Genomic DNA, 20921 nt, shown 5'->3' on the forward strand with positions numbered 1-20921 from the left:
TCATTCCTGTTCATCTTTTACATCTCTTCCTTTCTGCTGTGTTTTGAGCACAAGAGAGCGAGGTTTCTTGCTAACCTCTCTGACATACTTGTGTTGTAGACAATGCAGGAAAAAGTGATTCTTACTATGTCTTCCCTATAACCAAAGTATGTAGAGAGCCATTAATAAATAAAAGGTAAATCCGTCAAGACCCTTGTATAAGCACGTAGATTCCACACCCAACACACAGAAGCACCTTCCAACTTCTAGTCAGCCGTAATAAGTGTAAACTCTGACCAAACGATGCCCAACAAGTTTATTGTATTAAGGAGTTAATTTCTCCGTATGTGTGGTAGCCCCATTGCCATCAAGGTCACGATTACTGTAAGCTCTTTGTAGTTGTGGCATAGCTCATTCTCACTTAACCCACATTGTCACATTAAGCCTGGCTTCCAATTCTGGGAACTATGAGAGGAAAAGTTCTAACTTTGTAACGTGGTGCTTGAGAACTGAATCTCTCACATAATGGTGTTTCCCCGTCACAGGAAGCAGAAGGGGCACTGGTGACTCTTGTTCCCAACAGCTTTCAAAGGTGAGTGGTACAGGCAAAGATTTTTGAACATGGGTGAATTCTTTCCAAAGGTTTCTTTTAATTCAAAGTCATGCTCACTTTGTTTCTTGTTACACTTTAATAATCTGAATTTAGGGATAGACTTCCCTACTACCATGTTTGCCAGTGTTCTCCAGAGAAAGAAGCAGTAGGATGTGTCCACATGTGCATGTATGTGTGTATGGATACTGAGATTTATTATAAGGAATTGGCTCACACAATAATGGAGACAGACCAGGCCCATTGTCTACAGTTAGCAAGCTGGAGACCCAGGAAAGCCAATGATGTAGTTAGTTCCAGTCTCAGTCCTAAGACTTGAGAATCAGGAGAGATGATGTTTCAATTCCAGTCTAAAGGCCAGCAGCCTGGAGACCTAGGAAGAGGCAACATTCCAGTTGGAATCTGAAAAAAAAATCCCTCTTCCTTGAGAGAGGGTGAGCCTTTTTGTTCTACTCAGGCCTTCACCTGATTGGATGAGGGCTGTCCACAGTAGGGACCACAATCTGCTTTACTTGGTCTACCAATTCCAATGTTAATTGCATCCAGAAACACTCTCACAGACACACCCAGAGTCATGTTTGACTATCTGGTCACCCCACAGCCCAGTCAAATTGACATATAAAACGAACTGTCACAACTACTATCCTAAATAAGATTTAAAGAATAGTTGTGATTCAGTTTGCTATGGATTTTTAATCTCCTCTGCCATCTTCCCTTCTTGCCCAGAGAATACCCTAGTTCTTGGTCTCTGAAGGTGTTCAGAGTTTAAAGATTCCCTTCTAAGAAGTAGATGGAGGCATGAGGGTAATATCTAGCATGGTAATTAAAAGGGAATAAGAGGTAAATGGAAACCCTTTAACCGATTTCAGTCTCTTATTATTTGATGACTTGATTACTTATAGTTAAAATCATTCAGGTACTCTCTTGTCCATACTGGGAGGCAGTCTCAATTCTGGCAAACCCTAGAACACCCCTGCTCCTTTTCTTTCCTCCCACATTGCTAGCTGTAAGACACTGGGTGAATGCCAATCCCTTCACTTTCTGCTACAAACTCTAAGACAACTTCAGTGGCAAACTTTTTTTGCTTCTTCATCCTGCCCCTTACCTCCTGCGTGCTCCATCTGCTTGACATCAGCAACTCCATCATTGACCCTCTTTCTGCTTCCTCTTACACAGGCCTCCCAGAGCATATCAAATCAACTATGTGCTAAACTGTGTGTGGCAGAGTGTGACTGACTGGTGTGGATAAGAGAAGGTAGTCAGAAAAGGAAGGAAGGAGGAGGAGGTAGGAGCCACGGGCTGGACTAGTGGAGGGTTCAGTGGAGGGCTCTGCTGAGTATTTACAGTGCACCAGGCATGGTGCTGAGAAGATCAAATGCGCACGCGTGTGCACACACACACACACACACACACACACACACACACTCCTCAAAAATGGTCCCTGTTTTACGGACATTAAAGTCTCAAGGAACATCTGATGACTAGTAAGTGGTGGGATCTGAACCCCAGAACAGGTCTTTATGATTCCCAAACACATCGTCACGTTCATTGTGCATTCTGAATTTGGTCACAGGCAAAGGAAGCAGAGAGTGTGTTCCAAAACATTATTTAATTGAACAAAATCACAGAATCTGCTATCAGCAAGTTCTTTATTAGAAAATTATTTTTGGAATTAATTCTGAGGTAGTGAATTTATCAATGTTGGGTTCAGTACTTTCATGAAAGTTTTATTGGAATTTATCTAAATTAGAATGTAAATCACTTCCCATTATTCCCTTCCTTAATGCATCCCATTGACATAAAATGGGTATGAAACAAAGATCAGACTTTTGAAAAGCATCTTCTCCAAGATGTTCTGTTGATCTGGTCGCTTCCCACCTGTCTGAATTCATCTCGTACTGTCCTCTATTTTATGTAGAGGTAAATGCGACACCACTGCAGTCACATTGGACTTCTTTGTGTTCCTCAGATGGGCCACACCCATCCCCCTCTCCTTGGATCTTCCCATGGCTGACTCCCTAGCTTCATTTGGGTTTCTGTTCAGAGGCAACTTCTTCAACCCCCTGTCAAAAGTGCACCCACCCTCCCTCCTCACCCTCTACCCTCTTGCACTGCCTCCTTCTTCACAGAATTTCATGGCTCTGACTGGCTAATGCTCCAGTAATAAGAGACAGATGCATTCCTTTATTCTCTGAGCAGACAGGATTTTCCAAGGCTTCAATTTTCCAAGGGTGCTGTGTTCAGTTGCTATACTCTTTTGAGAATACATGCATGAAATGTGGGAAGAATATTAGCCTTAGGGGTACACACCAGGGAAGCGGCAACAGACATCACCTCTGGAAGACTACTTTTGCTTGTTAGTTTAAGGCTAAAAGTAATTGTGGAAATTGGTGACACATCTGAAAGACGGAGAGTGAATGTGATACCATCCTTTCGAAGGCCAATTTGGACATCAAAACTTGAACAGAAGGGCCAAATTAATAGGTAAGACAGCTCCAGTGCCGGGGGTACAAGGACTAGCCTTCTTTTTTTCTGAACTTGTCCTCAAAACCTTTCTCACAAGTATCAAAAAGGCCCTGGGTCCTTTGAAGCTGTAACTTGAAATCTCATAAAAGACACTGTCGTGTACAACTGACAACTTTTCCTAATGAAACAGAGAGCAGGCAGGACAGGTAGCTCCCTCGGGATGTATACCCCGGTGAAAGAATCTATTTTGGGAGGGATTTTCACAGCGTGCATTTTTAATATCACTCAGGCCAACGTCTTAATCGGGCTTTACTGGTGGGGAGCGCTCCCTGCGCAGCAAGGATTGCCACGGCGGGAATTTAATCTGAACACTTGGCATAGGCCTAATCATACTTCACTTATTTTCCTTTCTGTGTCTGCTTAAGATAAATGAGTCCCCTCCTTTATCAACAATAGCTCAGGATTCATAAGCTCACATATTTCACCTGGGACAGGGGATGTAGCAACTTGTACTTTATTATCCATCTCTCATTTTCTTCCCTTCAAACGATCGATAAGTTCTCCACCGAGGTCTCTTTTTAAAGGTTGCTTACAAGTTTCTGTTTCAGAACAATGTGCTGGCAGTGGTGTTCGTGCCTAAATCCTCCCCAAATCTGGGTGTGCATCTGGAGTAATTTGTGAGAGTTTTTGCAAGAATTTCCTTGGCAAACTTCAAGTCACATAAGACGCCCTAATTGCAGCTCCTCGGATTTGTGGGCACCAGTTCCCAATGACAGCTGTGATTTGTTTTCGTCCAGGGAGCATCCCATTTCCTGGGCCTCATAATACAGGACTTTTTTAAGTGGAAGAGACTTTAATGTTTATGCTGTCCAACTACCCACGATGACGTAGGACAAAATAGGCTCAGACTGGCCAGGCTTGTCCAAGTTTGCATTAAGACCTAGCAGAAGGGTCAAGGCCAGCACCCAAGTGCTATACTCTTATGATTCCATGAGATGTACTTACATTTCCTTGCAAACAGTCCTGCACGATAATCTTTGATATCTAGAGGTATACCTCAATCCCCATGGTGATCTGTTTGCTTGGGTGGCCACCCAGCACAGTACTGGTCTGGATAGATGGTACCTTGGGCTTGTTGACTTTTCAGCCAGGCCTGACTTCATTTGCGAGCCATACTCATGGTTCTTTATGGTTGACAGAGGACTTTTCATCCGGTCAGTCAAAATTTACTGTCTATCTACTCAGCGTCAGGGTTCTGACAGGTGGTTGGGGGTAAAAATACAGCTAAAATACTGCCGTTGCCTGCTAGAAGCTTTCAGTCGAGAGAGAGAGACAGAGAGAGAGAGAGAGAGAGAGAGAGAGAATGAATAAAGAGAAGAAAGAGCAAAGCATGGTCAGGCATGCCCTGGCTGTTACAGCATCTGCTCTGAATTGACTTACGCTCACATTTCACAAGGTACAACAAATCTCAGGGCCAAAGCACCATACACGGGTGGGGAGATATAACCCTGCATGTATCCAAAGTCAGAGAGCAGCACAATTTTCAAAATCATGGCTGCTCTATCCTCTGATATCCCTGGCTGACTCTGCTGTTATGCTTCCATGGACCCATAACTTGGGTAAGAAACGAATCTTTGTTGTTTGAAGCCACTGAGCATTTTGTTGTTTTTATCATGGTACAACCTAACCTCTTCTGACTGATGCACATGGATTGTCTGATTTAATCCTCAGTTTAGAAGATATAATTACCTTGGTTATCGAAGTATTTATATAAGGAAGAGTGAGATATAGAAAGTTAAGTGGAAGGTCTAACACTTAACCTGTGATTCTGATTGCAGAACTCGTATTCTTAGCCCTACTGAAATGCTCTGTGTATCTATCTGTCTGTGTCTGTGTGTTCCAGTTACTGAAGAAAGGTTGCTTCTAAAGGTTGATTTAAGAGAATCAGGGAAGATTTCCTAAAGAAACTAATAGGTATGCCCTGAAGGACAAGTAGGTATAAAGCAATTTGAAAATAAAGAGAATTAGGCTCATAGATAGATAGATAGTTAGATAGTGTGTGTGTGTGTGTGTGTGTGTGTGTGTGTAAAACCCTCCTCTTTGGCTGATTAACTCATCCCCAGGAAAGTATACAGCAAAGAATGTCCATCCATACATTACTACTGTCAACCAGGAAATATAGAATGCTTCAGATATCATGGCCTTGGATCTATAAATCATTAAAAGCAACTTTATGAAATGTTAGAAAACATAAGTGAGGAATCACAATTTCTGACCCACTGAGGCACCAAAGCAATTTGGCAGCTATGTGTGTCTTATACCCCCACTTTGTCTCTGTTTCCTCTTCTTTCTTCCCTCCTCCTCCTGCTCCTCATTCTCATTCTTTTCTTTGTCCCTCTCTCTCCTCTCTGCCCCTCTATACTTCTCTTTCTCTCTCTCTTTCTCTCTCTTTCTCTCTTTCTCTCTTCTCTCTCTCTCTCTCTCTCTCTCTCTCTCTCACACACACACACACACACACACACACACACACACACACACACACACACACACACACACTGTTCTAACCAATCTATGAACTTTTAGCTTTGTGGTAACTTTGCAGTAGTAAGGAAAAGAAAGAAAAACTACAAGATAAATTGACATCAGTGGTAAAAGAAAAGGAATACGGATGCATTTGAGATTGTGTAGCATTTCAAACAAAGGATCAGAAGCTCTGACCTAGACACTGAGCGGTCATCTGGGCCTCTCTCTTGCTGTTGTGTTACTCATCAAGCACTGATATTTTTAATGCTCCCTGGAAAAGAAGACCACCAATTACCACCATAGCCTAGCTCACAGTGTGATTGTCTTGACTACAGACACACGTCCTATGTCTAATTCAGCTCTGTCTTCCTTCTTGCTACTCCTCCCACCCTCACCTTGGTCCTTGATGACCGACACTTGCCACCCTGTTCCTTTAGTAACTCCATACCAGGTATAGGCACATAATAGAGTTGTCTCTTACTGGCACTCTCTCTAACCTCCTATGTCCTTCCCCTGGTACGCATCTCTAAACCGGTTCTCTTTGCTGATTTTGGGAATTCCAGAGCACATAATACTGTGTCTCTGAAACCGGATTCCTCTTTTCTGTGAACATTATTAGATGTCTGTTACTCCTTAAAAAAAAAAAAAACTTGTTAAATTTCATACTATAAGATTCCCTCTTTTAAATATATGTTTCAATGACTTAAAAAAATTTAATGTTTATTTGTTTTTGAGAGAGAGAGAGACAGACAGAGCATGAGCAGGGGAGAAGCAGAGAGAGAGGGAGACACAGAATCTGAAGCAGGCTCCAGGCTGTAAGCTTTCATCACAGAGCCCGATGTGGGGCTCGAACCCATTAACCATGAGATCATGACCTGAGCTGAAGTCAGATGCTTAACTGACTGAGCAACCCAGGCGCCTCAAAGCTTACACTGAATGTTTCAATGACTTTTAATAAATTTACTCAGTTATGCATCTGTCACTACAATCTGATTTTGGAGAATTTATGTGACCCCAATAAATTCATCTAGCCTATTTCTGGTAACACTTTACTGCCAATCCCAGACGACCACTCATCTACTTTCTGCATCAGTTTACTTCACTGGATATCGTATATGAACACAGTCATACAATACATGGTCTCTTGTGTCTGAGGCCAAAAACTTAGCATGTTTTTGAGGTCCATCCGTGTTGCAGCACATACCAGCATTTAATCTTTTTTATTGCTGAAATGTATCCCATTGCACAGCTAGAGAATATTTTTTATATCTCTTCATCACTTAATAGATATTAGAGTTGTTTCCACCTTTTGGTTATTGTGAATCTTACTCCAGCGAACGTTTGCATGAGGGTCTTTGTGCGAACATACATTTTTACTTATCTTTGGCAAGTAGCTAAGAGTGGAATTTCTGGGTCATATGGTAATTCCAGCTTTAACTTTTTAACAGTCACTTTTTCCAAAGTTTTGCCCCATGTTGTGTTCCTGTTAGTGGTATGTGAGAGTTCCTGTGCATCTACATCCTTGCCATCATGTACATGACTCATGTGTTTTTCCTTTAGCCTAGAAGCTCCTAGACGGGAAAGACTCTATCTACATGCCTCCTCACTTGGCTTCTAGCACAGGGCTGGGCACCCACTAAGAGCTTAGCAGTGCCACATGGAGTGTGGTGATGAAGGACTTTTGTTTTCGAGTTAGGGTGTGTCAGTATGTCTGAGCAACAGTTCCCTCAACTGTGCAATGGGTGAACCGTGCCTACTGCCAGTAAGGATTAATGGAGATAATGTCAATAGGGTGCTTTGTCTAATGCATATGGAAACTGTAGCGGTTTTATATTTGTTTGTATTCATGCTTTCTGAACCATCCCTGGGTTAACCTATTTCTCTTTTGCTCTCACAGTCACGTATTTAGATAGTGTGTCCTGGGCCATGGGGATTGAATAGCGAGTGACACAGTATTTCTCATCTCAAAGAACATTGAAGTCTGGCAAGGCAGGACATAGATGGAAATGGATCCCTGTAGTGCCATGCGATAAATGCTCTAATGGAGATGCGCACAGGATATGAGGAGACCTCAGACAGGGACCCCAGACCAGGAAAAGACATCTAACAAGAACCAAAGGACTGGGGAGAGGGCCAGAAGGGCTAGAAAGAGCATTACTGCCCAAGGAAGGACATATGCAAAGACTTGAAAAGGGGAAGAGTTGGGAGAAATTGCTAGCGTATTTTGTGCCAGAGAGAAGGGAGACTGGCAGGAGACGTGGCTGGAGAAGTGTGCAGGTGCCAGATAAAGACGGTGTTAAATATTACATTAAGGAATTTCTCCTTACCTGTGCTGCTCTGTTCTGTCACATTTTACAGGCTGAGGAACTCCAAAGAAGATGGTTCAATACGTGAATGGCAGAAGTGACCATTTATAGATAGATTAAAGGGGAAAAAATTAGAGCAGTCTCCATATCTCTGACACCCTGATTCAATATTTATCAATCTTTTTTTTATTGCCTCCTCTCCCCCAGAACATTTTAAGATATATTTTTCCCTAATTGTCCCCCCACTCATGAATTTTTAATACTACACATATACTGTATATGTACTCTATACCTAGTCATGATATGTGCTTTATACATAAAAAAACTAAGATTTTTCTTAACTCCCTCCAGTCACCAAATTTCACCCACTGGGGACACTATCACCTTTGTTGAGAATACATGTTCTGATCTATTGGACTCTGCTCAAGAGATAAGCCTAGGTTTTAACATTTTGTAATCCCCACAGTGCTCTTCAAAATGCACCCTTTAGAAGGAAGAAATTCTGTCATCAAACAAATATTTGCTGAGCCAAGCATTATTTTAAGAATTGAGACTATAGGGGTACCTGGGTGGCTCAGTCGGTTGATTATCCGACTCTTGATTTTTGGCTCAGGTCATGATCTCATGGTTCTTAATTGAGATGGAGTCCCGTGTCAGGCTCTGTGCTGACAGCAGGAGCCAGCTTGGGATTCCCTGTCTCCCTCTCTCTGTGCCCCTCATACTTGCACTTTCTCTCTCTCTCTTTCAAAAATGAAGAAACATAAAAAAAAAGAATTGAGACTACAGTGAACAAAACTCCCGCCCCTCATAAAGCTTACATTCTGAAGCAACTTGTGTATAGATAAAGATGGTTCACCCTTCAACAAAACCAAGTAATGCCTGCCATTAAAATTGCTCAGCAGGAGATAGGCTTGCAACTTGATTCCTAAAATAGAACTTGACAGTACTTCCAGCTTGGAAATACGCTGAAGGAATTAAAAACTTGTTTGATGCTAATGCAGAAGGAAAATCAGAAGAGCAAGAAATAGCAAGATCTTTAAATCAACGTAATACTAATTCCCAGCCCTCCCCCCCCCTCCCCACAAAAGGCAGCAGAGTGTTTCACATCTCAGGAATTTGAGGACACCGCAGTGTTTTGCCAGCACCAGTGGGAAGGCATCTGGGGACACCGGTGACTGTCTTTCATTGGCAGTGACTGAGAGAACCGTGGTCCCAAGCATGTGGTCCTTTTAAGTCTGGGAAGGGGACCTCTCTGCCATTGCTGTGGAAAGGAGACTTCGGGGAAGCTGGATCCCCACAGCCACTTCCTTCTAAGGTCGTATCCCCTCCTGGGGACCCTGGAAGACAGTGGCCTCTAGAATTCATGGCCTTGACAAATCTCTGGTCCACCCACCCACCCCCCGCTTTGGAAAACCTCTCTTTCTTACCTCCCTTCCTAACATAGTCCATTCAGTGAGAGTTACCTTTCACAAAAGATAAGAAACCCCACTGCTTTCAGGCTGCCTATGCTCCTTTGCTCTCAAAATCTCTAAGCCTCATAATTACAAAGCCTAGGAACCTATTTGAAATGGCAGTGAAAGTGGCCAGGGGTCAGCGTGAGAGCTGGGAAGAAAGAAACAAATTAATATTTCAGGCCATTGTCCTGCCCCTCAGAAATGTCTTTATTTATTCTGTACTCATTTTGTAGAAAACCGTCCATTTGAAACAACCAACCAGTCTCGACCGCATAAAAAAGAACAAATGTCATCATTCTTGGACCAGCCCAAAGGGAGAGTCTTTGGATTGTACCCACCTCTGCTCCCATCCCCACCCCTAACCCCTCTTTCCCTCAAAAGACCTTACACGCAGGCCATTCTAAATTTGAGAGAATACTGAGATTTCCTCATGTACGTGTGAAAAGCCCTGTGTGCCAGGCATGTGGGTAGACAGTGGTGTACTGCAATATATAGGACAGGAGAGGCCCTGCCCCAACTGGGATGACAGTGGGATCCTGACCCCCCACTTTTGTTTTGAGCATGCTTTATAGACTTTAGGACCACTAACTGGACAGATCTGGCCCTGTGGAGCCCAGCTTTCTGGCTGCTAGAATTTTTATGCTTGCCTTTAAGAATATTGAAGTTTTACCATTTGAACAGGGGGACATAAAGCTCTGTTTCCTCCTAATTACTTTTGAAATGACTGTGAATCTTCCATCTAAATGCCTCTTTGGATCTTACTGGGAGGGAAATTTTGCTTTAAAACTGACCTAAAGCTCCTATCTTAATAATACTGATAGCTTCTTATGTCTGCAGTTAAAGGTGAAATGTTTTAAATAAGGCTATTCTCAAGTTGTTTTGATGTGTATCAATCCAGTCTAATTGTTCCAAAGCCATAAAGAAGATTCTAATGTGGGAACATATGTAATTGGACACTCTAATTTGTATTATATTTAGAATATAGGCGCCAATAACAAAAAATTATACTACTTGTAGACCTTTCCCACTAATACTTTAGGCAGACCTAGGGATTGGGATGAAGACTGGAAAAATGAAGTGATGATTCACAAGAATAGGAAGAACTGATAACTGAATGAAATGGTAGAGATCTGGCAAGTTTATGTTAAGTTTCCTACCAAAAGAGGTATTGAAGTAAATGTCAAATTACTGTTGCAAAGGAATCCATTGCCTGTTGGATGACATGAGCATTTCTCAGATGTTGGTCATCTCGCTTCTCCTTCACTCTGGCTGTGTGCCACCTGTATTATAAACTATCTCTGAGGAAGGATAAAGAGAGGCCTTCTTTTTTTCTGACTCCCCATGGTTTGCAGCACACGATTATGTACACAGCAGTCTTTCCAGAAATAGCAGATGATTCATTTTGCTTATGCTCCTTGGCATGGAAAATAGTTGGGTTATAATATAGAAATTCTGAACCCCGGAAAGAGAGAATAGAGGTGTTTGACCATAAGAACAGATGGCGTTATTCTTGCAGTTGGAGAGGTCCCTCTGTACCATCACCGAGCGCTCTCACCAAGTAAGTGAAAATCAAAATGGCAGAATGCAATCCAGCAGATACTTACATATATTACTTTTGCAAACATTAGATGAGGTTAGAATAATGAATAAGAGCATATAGTCTGAACTGGAAAGACTTGGGTTCAAATTCCTGATCCTGTAATTAACTAGCTGTGCAATTATGAGCAAGTTACGGATCAGTATATTTTTTCACCTGTAAAATAAGGAAAATAAAGACTATATCATAGGATCATTAAGAAGATGGCATGAGATGATGTGTATAGCACTTAGTATATGACATGGATTATTGACACGTTACTTTTTTTTTTTTAATTTTTTTTTCAACGTTTATTTATTTTTGGGACAGAGAGAGACAGAGCATGAACAGGGGAGGGGCAGAGAGAGAGAGGGAGACACAGAATCGGAAACAGGCTCCAGGCTCTGAGCCATCAGCCCAGAGCCCGACGCGGGGCTCAAACTCACGGACCGCGAGATCATGACCCGGCTGAAGTCGGACGCTTAACCGACTGCGCCACCCAGGCGCCCCTGACACATGTTACTTTTTAAAGCAACGTACTATTTTGTAAGTAAATCAATGAGAACTTAACTATTTTATAACAGGTTTTCTCATTACAATTGCTATTTATAGAAAATGACACACTACAGACAAGCAAAAAGAAGAAAATAAAACACTCATATCTTAGGCATGTAAAGATTTTCATTATTAACATTTAAGTATATTTCTCTCTAGAATTTTTCCCCTATGAAATTTCTTCGAGAATTTGTCCTATGTGCACATATAATTGTATGTGTGTATCTGTATGAATATTTATATATAGTTATATAAAAATGGTAAAAATGCACATATATTTCTTTATTGAGTTATTATTTCATTAATAATGGATTATGCAGCAGCGCCTGGGTGGCTTAGTTGGTTGAGCGACCAACTATTCATTTCAACCCAAGTTCATGAGTTTGAGCCCTGCATCAGGCTCTTCATTAACAGTGAAGCTTTTGGGTAGTTTTTAAGTTTTAATTTTTTTTCTCATAACTGGCAAGGTGATGACCAACTCAATAAATAGCCAAATAATTTTGCATTTATAGTTTTATTTCCTTATGATTAAATACATGAAGAAACATGGTGGTTTTCAGTAGAAATTCATAAAAATGAAATAAAGCATGGAAAACACAGAGTATAGTAATAAGCACATAGTAAGTTACCACTAAATATTAAGAATGGCAGATCTATACACTTTAATAAGAGGGGAGGGAGATAGATTTTATCTAAATAGGCTTGCTAATTACCCCAAATATAATTTTCTATATAAGAATGTTTAGCCGTTCTTATCTAACACACATCACACAAACAAACCAGTTTAGTTGGTTTATAGATGTCAGGTTTAGTATGTGTTTCTATGAAAAGGTCTGTTTCTCCAACTAACAAAAATCATCAAGTATAAACCAAAACAAGATAATTGACATATACTTTGGGGGGTGGGGATTGGGTGGGTGTTAACTTTTTCTTTTTTTTTTTCTTTGGTTGTGGATTCTACCTGCTGCTAGTGTGATATGAACATACCCTCAGCCCATTGCTTCTCACTCTGGGTTTGAATGCCCAGTCTGGGACCCTTTTGGCAGAGCTGTCCCCGCAAGTACCAAAAATAGAAATATACAGATGGCATGCTATCCATGAAAGGACAATATTGACCTGAAAAATCTGTTCTCATCCACAGGCTGAAGTGCCATTATGAAGGAGGGATGGGGAAAAGTGCCCATTTCCCACATGGTCATTCAATACCCCCCAATGTGGTGTCTGTCCTGAATATATTGATGGACAGACCATGTGGCAGTGCCAGAGAGAAGAAATGGTAGACTCAAGAGGAACTTGAGGAATCTGAGAAAATGTAACTTAGTGAAATAGGCTGGGTGTGAACTGGCAAACTGAAGAGTATATGGTCCCTAGCATAGCCTAGGTCAGCTACTCACTTCCAGCCAGTGGTGACTATGAGAGAAGGCAGGCTCAGGTTTCCCAAGCCTTCCAGCTTCACAGGAAGCTGAAAACCTGGAATTTTTATTTAAATCTTTCAGTTTTCACATGTGTTTGGGAAAATGTAGGAATAAATTTTTAAAAAGTATGTGTGTGTGTGTGTATGTGTTTTTATATATGTACGTGTATATTGTTTTATTAAAATGGGTCTCTGGCTTGCTAACTGCAGATATTGAAACTTGTCAGCCTCCACAATTGCTAAAGCCAGCTCTTTAAAATGAGTGTGTGTGTGTGTGTGTGTGTGTGTGTGTGTGTGTGTGTTCGTTCTGTTTCCCTGGAGAACACTGAGTGATACAGATACACACCCACACTTATTTGGAAAAAAGGAAACCAGGTGGAAGGACAAGGAAAGAAGCTAGACTTCTTTGAATACATCTTGTTTTGTAGATATGACTTTGGTCCCACCTAACAGTTCACAGAACTATAATACAAAATTGAACCTTAAAACATTCATGAAAAATTGAAAGGTGGTGGGGAATGAAATGATTAAACCTTACCAGACAGCAGGTTGGTGGCATAACCTAACTATACATAATGGAATTGTTTCAAGTGGTTTTGAAATCCAGTCATTTGACCGTACCTTCCTAGTAGGATGTGCTGTAGAGTTGTTTTAAGACAAATTTTAAATTGCTCTGCTTAATCATAATGTTAGAATAGTAGTGACTGTATATTGTGGGTTAAATCAAATGAGTAATCATTTTCTTGTTACTGAGAACACAGATTTTTGGTTTGAAAGAAAGGTAATAACATTGTCAGATCTATGAGATTCAATGGAAACATTCAGGTCCTGAATTTGAATTGAAGTTTAATGAGAATTTGTAGTTTATTCTATTAAAAAAACAACAACATTCAGAACTTATTCTCCAGCTCTGTCCACAACCCAGTAGCAACCCAGTAGCACCCAAGGGTCCCAGCACCCAAGGATCAACCCAGTAGCAATGAGCACCTGAAGCTCTCAGTTTGTGGTTTCTAATTACTACTTACTACAAAAAGCTGCCACAGGTGTTCTTAGTAGAAATGACTGGTTCCAGGCCTGGGACAGGATGTTCTGTGAAATAACTCTAGATAATTTTGTCATACCAGAAGCATAAGGTCCATCAAAGACTACTGGGTCATATTAAAATGACCTAGACACCAACTTGAAGAGGTTCCTGCTGAGCAAGGGTAGCACAGTTAGAACTTCAATAGCAATAAAAACTACACTGGAATGACACAAGTAAAAAATGTCCATAATGATTCTTAGAAAAGAAAAAAGCACTCATTGGTTATCTTTGGAGGATACTAGGTGACCAATATTTTGAGGATCAATAAATAAAGGAGGAAAAATCAAACAACTTTCAGGATTTTGTAAACTATAATTTAGGGTAACAGTTGATGAAATGCACTTTTTCCTGATAGAATACCACAACTAATAAATTAAGAAATAATAGAATTAGTTTATCACCAATTTGAAATCTCTAGTGAAGTAATAGATCCTCTGGGCAAAGATCACCAGTGGCTGATGACATCACCGTGGAAGACATTGTATGTCTCCCGACAGAGCATGTATTAGAAAAATACCCTCCAGTTCAAAGATGTCATTGTCCCCATCTCAAAACCCCTGAATATGTCACATTGCATGGCAAAAGAGAATTAACATTATGGATAGAATTATGGTTGCTAATCAGATGACTTTAAAATGAAGAGATTGTCCTGAATTATCTAGGTGTGCTCAGTGAAATTGCAAGGATCTTTAAAAGTGGAAGAGGGAGTTGGAAGATTCATTGTCAGAGTCATCCAGTCAATGTGAACTTTGAAGATGAAAGAGGCCATGAGCCCAGGAGTGTGGGCAGCCTCAAGAACCTAGAAAAAGTCAAGAACTGGATTCTCCCTTAAAACCTCCAGGAAGGGGTGCAACAGACCTGCTGGCACCTTGATTTTTGCCCTTTGAGTCCTGAATCAGACATGTACAAAACTGTAAGATAATGAATTTGTGTTGTTTTAAGCCACTGAGTTCATGGTTATTTGTGATAGTAGCAATAGAATACTAATATATTCCATTTCTTAGAATGTGTTCTTCCTATAAAACTGAGTTTTCAAGCCTCTTGATCTAACTACCAATTTATAGGTAATACAGGAGACAGAAGAACACATTGTGTGAAATTATGGAATGCTCAACAAAATGTAAATTCTGGGCAATGCTATCACAAAAATGATATGTTTTCTTTATCGAATAAAGTATGTTTATGTGTATGGATGTGAGAGAGAAACTGACTGACTTAGGAGACTTTCAGGAGATGACCTAGTATTTCATGTACCAACTAATTACAGCAGGGAACTTGATCCAAATAAGCAAATGTAAGGAGAAAAAATTTAAATGAATGAAATTTGAACATTGACACTGAGCATTAAATGATATTAATGATTTTATTTATTTTTTGTTGTGATGGTGGTAGTGATGGTTATATTTAACCAAATGAGATGAGTGCGGTGGGTAAAGTAATAATGGTAGCCATAAATGGATCATTGTTGAAGACAAATGACAGGTACACAGGTGTGTGCTATTTACACTTTCTATTTTTGTATACATTTTAATATCTCCATAATAAAATATTGGTAAAAATGTTGGTAACTAATTTGACTTCTTAAATATTTTGTGAGAAAAACATACCGTGTCCAAAAACTGGATTCGACCATGAGGCTACCAGTTAACAATTTCTGCATAAAGTTTTGGAAACTGGAACTTTTTCTTTAACCTGGGGAATTATCTTTTTCTTCTATCCCACTCACCTCCTGGCTCCCTTCTTTCTGCACTTCCTAGCAAAAGGGCTTCCTTCATCTGTGCTAGTAAATGACTAGGGGGCATTACAGATTGCTTGGAATAGAATTTTCTCAGAATAAGTGAGCAAAGAGGGTAATATGCATAATTGCATTGAACAATACTTCCTAGTGTTTTATTGGACCTCCTCTCATTTCACCCTCTCAAAAAAAGGGGGGCAATAACTTTGTTTCCGTTTTTGAAAGCCTGAGGGTTTTTCGAAATATTGGCTAATTGCATTTTCTATGTTATCTCTGTGCTTCTATTTCAGGATGGAATGGGGAACTTGAGAATCACAGACAAAGGTCTAAAACTAGAAGGAGACTCCGAATTCTTGCAACCTCTCTACGCCAAAGAAATCCAGTCCCGACCAGTAAGTTTCTGCTGCAGGAAAAAGGAATCGTTGTTTTTCTTGACTCTAGATCTGGGGAAATTTATCATCAGCCATCAGCAGAGTATAGAGGATTATGGGAAGGAATGGTAATATAGGTAGTGAGATATGCTCATATCTGAAGTCTCAAGCATAAGCACTTGCTGTGGTACCGTAAATGATGATGATGACCTCTCCGAGCCTTTCTCTATTCCTGCCAAAAAGAGGGTAATAACCTCTGTTAATGAACTTTTCTAGATTCTGCTGCAAATAAGCCAAGAAAATATATGTGGATGTGCTCTAGGTACTATACCAATCCCAAAAGTATTGCTATCATTTTTTAATTGCCAAGTGCTTTAGATACTATCTTTAGAAACACAGAAGTAAAGAACTAGAATTTTGTTTTTCATTAAGAATTTGGACAAGGTAGCCAAGGTTGGTTAGAATCAATTCGGTAATCAGCAACCATGCTCTGAAATGGTACTAATTACTCTGGTCTGGTATTAATCTGGTATTAATGCTCTCTGTTCCATGTACTTTGCTGCTTTGCAGGCATTACCATTACCTAATTTAATCCACAGATTTGTCCATAGGGTTGGCAATTATTGTCGCCTCAATTTTACAGATTAAAGAATTGAGCCTGAGTGAGGTACTGTGTTCAAAGCCACACACTTACGAAGTAGTAGACCAGGGACTCCAGTGCAGGAAATCGAATTCCAAAATGTTCCTATTAACCAGAGTCTCCTACTTAAGCTTTTTCTCTCATCTGTTATTTTTGTCACGATAGAAGTGATTTCTGGTTTGCTTTTATTAAACAATACGATCAGAATTAATTTTTGCTTTTGAGTGTTTTTTCTTCTCAGTTGGTTGTTTCTTTGGCTTTGTTTCTGTGTTCATCTTTTTGGTGGGGTGGTGGAATTTGCTGTCTGAAAAGGATTGTTAGTGCATTTGCTCTTCTGGGATTGGTCCATGCCCACCTGCAAACAAAGAGTAATGTGAAAGCTCCCCAAAGTGTTATTTGCATGGTGTGCATCAATGGGCATAATTAATGAAATTCAGCAACTTTATGCAGTGGGTACTTTTATCTGAATGCTGTCTAAACTACTGAATTCTGTTAAACTGGATGCAACTACTGAATTGCCAATAAGTTTACTTCCTTGTAAATCTCCCTCCCTAGTAAAACGGAGGGAGTCATGATGTTAAAATTATCAAAAAGAGAAAATCACTTCAGCAACCCAATCAGTGATTATAAAATTTAACTGTAACTCGTAGCACACTGAGTTAGCACTAAAGTACAAAGAGTACTATATTTATAGTATCTCTCATCTTTGAAGAAATTACATCCTAGAAGGAATCATGAGATAAGATTATAATAAGGAGGGCTGAGTGATGAGTCCATGTTGAACTGAATGGAAATAGTGAATTTCCAGCATTTAAGAAATCACTCTTAGAAGCATTGCTTCGATCTGTATTTATTTCTCCCAGCCTGGCAAGTTGGTTAAATCATCTTTTGAGTTACTAGTTGTACTTTAGATTAATCTTACCTGTATTAACCTTGTTTTGAGTATTGTTGGCACAATGTTCTATTAGTTTCAAGTTAAAAAAAGTGATTCAACAAGCTTATATATTACTCTATGTTCACTACAAGTGTATCTACCATCTGACACTGTACAACATTATTCTAATATCATTGACTATATTGTTTATGCTGTATTTTTTATTCCTGTGGCTTACTCATTCCATAACTGGAAGCCTGTATCTTCTAATCCCTTTCACTCATTTTGCCCATCCCGGCTCACCAGCTTTCTGACAAACGGAGTTGTTCTCCGTATTTATAGGTATGATTTGGTTTTTTGTTAGTTTGTTTAATCATTTGTTTTTTTCAGATTTCACATCTGAGTGAAATCATATGGTATTTGTCTTTCTCATCTGACTTAGCTCACTAAGCAGAATACCCTCTTAAGTCCATCTATGTTGTCACAAATGGCATGATCTCATTCTTTTTATGGCTGCATAATATTTCAGTGTGTGTGTGTGTGTGTGTGTGTGTGTGTGTGTGTGTGTGTGTACCAATCTTCTTATTCTGGATTAAACTTTTTAAGTCACTAGTTTTGACTTATAATTTCCTTCTACTGGTGATGACCTCTTTATTTGTAAAGGGCCAGATATTTAAATATCTTAGACTTCTTTTTTTTTTCTTCTTTACAACTCTTTGAAAATGAAACAATGTTCTTACCTTGAGGGCCACCAAAAAATAGCCTGTAGGATAAAGCTTGCCAAGCCTTCTATATTAGTGATATTTCTGTAAATATATAAATGATCTGGCTAAGCAACATATGGTACAAGAGAGCAGATTTTTTAAAATGTTTTTAATATTTTATTTAATGTTTTATTTAATATTTTATTTTACTTTACTTTTTACTTTACTTCACTTTACTTTTATTTTATTTCATTTCATTTTATTTTATTTCATTTTATTTTATTTTATTTTATTTTATTTTATTTTATTTTATTTATTTTATTTATTTTTGAGAGAGTGTGAGTCGGGAAGGGGCAAAGAGAGAGGGAGACACAGAATCCAAAGCAGGCTTCAGTCCCTGATCTGTCAGCACAGAGTCCGATGTGGGGCTCCAACTCATGAACTGTGAGATCATGACCTGAGCCAAAGTCAGACGCTTAACCAACTGAACCACCCAGGCGCCCCAAGAGAGCAGATTTTAAGATCATGGGTAGAATAATTGATTTTTTGCATAAAATATCCTGACATAAGTTTCCTTGGTGTAGAATTAGAGTCATATAAAGGAATTGAAAAGTGTGTTTCAGAAGACTTGAAAGGGGATACAGGTACATCTCTTAGGCCCACGTGCAGGAATTGAACTTTTTGCAAATTTTTAGCCAGCGTATCTGAAAATCAATGGCCACATGATACCAACTCAAAGATATACTTGACAGAAAGCTTAAAAAGTAATGATAACCTCAAAAGTCTTATTTTAATATTGAAAAATCAGTGAGCTAAATTCCATGCTTTCTTGTCATCACTTAAGGAAACCAGAGTGTCAGAATTGACTGTCTTTCATTGTCCTTAGAAAGTATTCTCCTTTCAAAACATAAATAGTGAACAGAGCTCTTTAGCTATTCTGACAACAGAATAAATATCTTCTCACTGGAGAAAAGAAAGACCTACAGATATGCATATATAACAAAATCTGTCCGTAAATCACATGAGCTGTTGCTGAAGCAGTGCCCGTACCTATTCTTCTCCGTCACGCGCTACCTGCAGATTGCGGCCATCATCCTATCCTCCTTCACCTACACCTTTGCAATGTCCATCTCTCTCTGCTACCTTTATCTCTTAGCCTCACATCTACATTGTAGCCAAAGTGGGTGTTTCATCTCCACCTCTTCCCAAAGGATTCTCCATCCTCTTGCCATATGCACCCGGAATAAACTCCTGACTCCTCATGAAGGCCTAGAAAATTCTCTCCTAGATGTTTTTCATAGAGGGCTCCTTCTGGTCATCCTGTTCACAGTTCACATGTTGCCATTTTAGAAAGACCTTCCTCATTTAGTGTAACAGCATATGTGAAACATCACCCTGTTTTTTTTTCCCTCCTTGTAACTGTCATCATTTGACATTCTTTCTTGCTTAAGAATATAAATTAGGAAGAGCAGGAGATTGTGCAGATTTTCCCCACTATATTCCCTAACCCTATTGCCATTTCCAGCACATGGTATATGCTCAGTAGATATTTGTAAAATTGAATAAGAAATCATTCAAAATAAAGTATCACTTAAATCTGTCTTGCAGAGGAAGCACTCTTAACAGTTTTGCATACCAGGGCAGCCCGGTGACTCAGTCAGGTAAGTGCTCAACTTCAGTTCAGGTCATGATGTCACGGTTTGTGGGTTTGAGCCCCCATCTGGCTCCACACTGAATGTGCAGAGCCTGCTTGGGATTCCCTCTCTCTCCTTCTCTCTCCCTCTCTCTCTGCCCCTCCCCCATTTGTGCTTTCTGTCTCTCTCAAAAATAAATGAATAAACATTTTTTTGAAAAACACCAGATTAGGCACACCTGGGTGGCTCAGTCTGTTAAGCATCTGGCTTCGGCTCAGGTCATGATCTCACAGTTTGTTGGTTCAAGCCCTGCATTGGGCTTTGTGCTGACTGCTCAGAGCCTGCGGCCTGCTTCGGATTCTGTGTCTCCCTCTCTCTCTCTTCCCCTCCCCTGCTCATGCTCTGTCTCTGTCTCTCAAAAAGTGAATAAATGTTAAAAAAAAATTTTTTAAATATCAGTTCAGTGTACATTTTTAGGCATTTCCTACAAGTATATTTTTTAAATAAAACCATACTTTGCATATTCTTTTGTACCCTTTTTCTTCCAAATAATATATTAACAGTAAATTTTCTGTATCTAAATAATTTTTAATAGTTTAAGAGCTTTTTTGAAGCATAATTGATATAGAATAAACTACACCTATTTAAAGTGTGTACATTGAAGTGTTTTTGCATATACACACACACACACACACACACACAAAGTCATCACCACAATGAAGATAATGAATATATCTTTCACCCCTAAGAGTTTCTCCCTTACCCCTTCATAGTCCCTCAACCAACTACCAATATGCTTTCTGTCCTGCACATTACTTTGCATTTCTTAGAACTTTACTTAAATGGAATCATACAATTTGTGTATCTGAATAATTTTAAGAATACATTGTCCACATCACTTTATCAAGATCTTTCAACCATTTATTTAATATTCAACTTAAAGGAGATTTTGTGTGTGTGTGTGTGTGTGTGTGTGTGTGTGTGTGTGTGTGTGTG

The 20921-nt window shown here is 39.6% G+C and overlaps 1 protein-coding gene across 4 annotated transcripts in view; it reads left to right on the forward strand.

The window, feature by feature from the left end:
• Window positions 1–20921, forward strand: part of SGCD (sarcoglycan delta) — a 944201-nt gene that overhangs the window by 712303 nt on the left and 210977 nt on the right. For all 4 annotated transcript variants that reach the window (XM_040443049.1, XM_040443057.1, XM_040443063.1 and 1 more), the window contains one exon: window positions 15993–16094. In XM_040443049.1, coding sequence (XP_040298983.1) covers window positions 15993–16094 — 102 coding nt within the window. The remainder of the gene's footprint in view (window positions 1–15992; window positions 16095–20921) is intronic.

Source organism: Herpailurus yagouaroundi, unplaced genomic scaffold, assembly GCF_014898765.1.
Source record: "Herpailurus yagouaroundi ecotype Mexico unplaced genomic scaffold, PumYag 29, whole genome shotgun sequence".
Classification (NCBI taxonomy): Eukaryota; Metazoa; Chordata; class Mammalia; order Carnivora; family Felidae; genus Herpailurus; species Herpailurus yagouaroundi.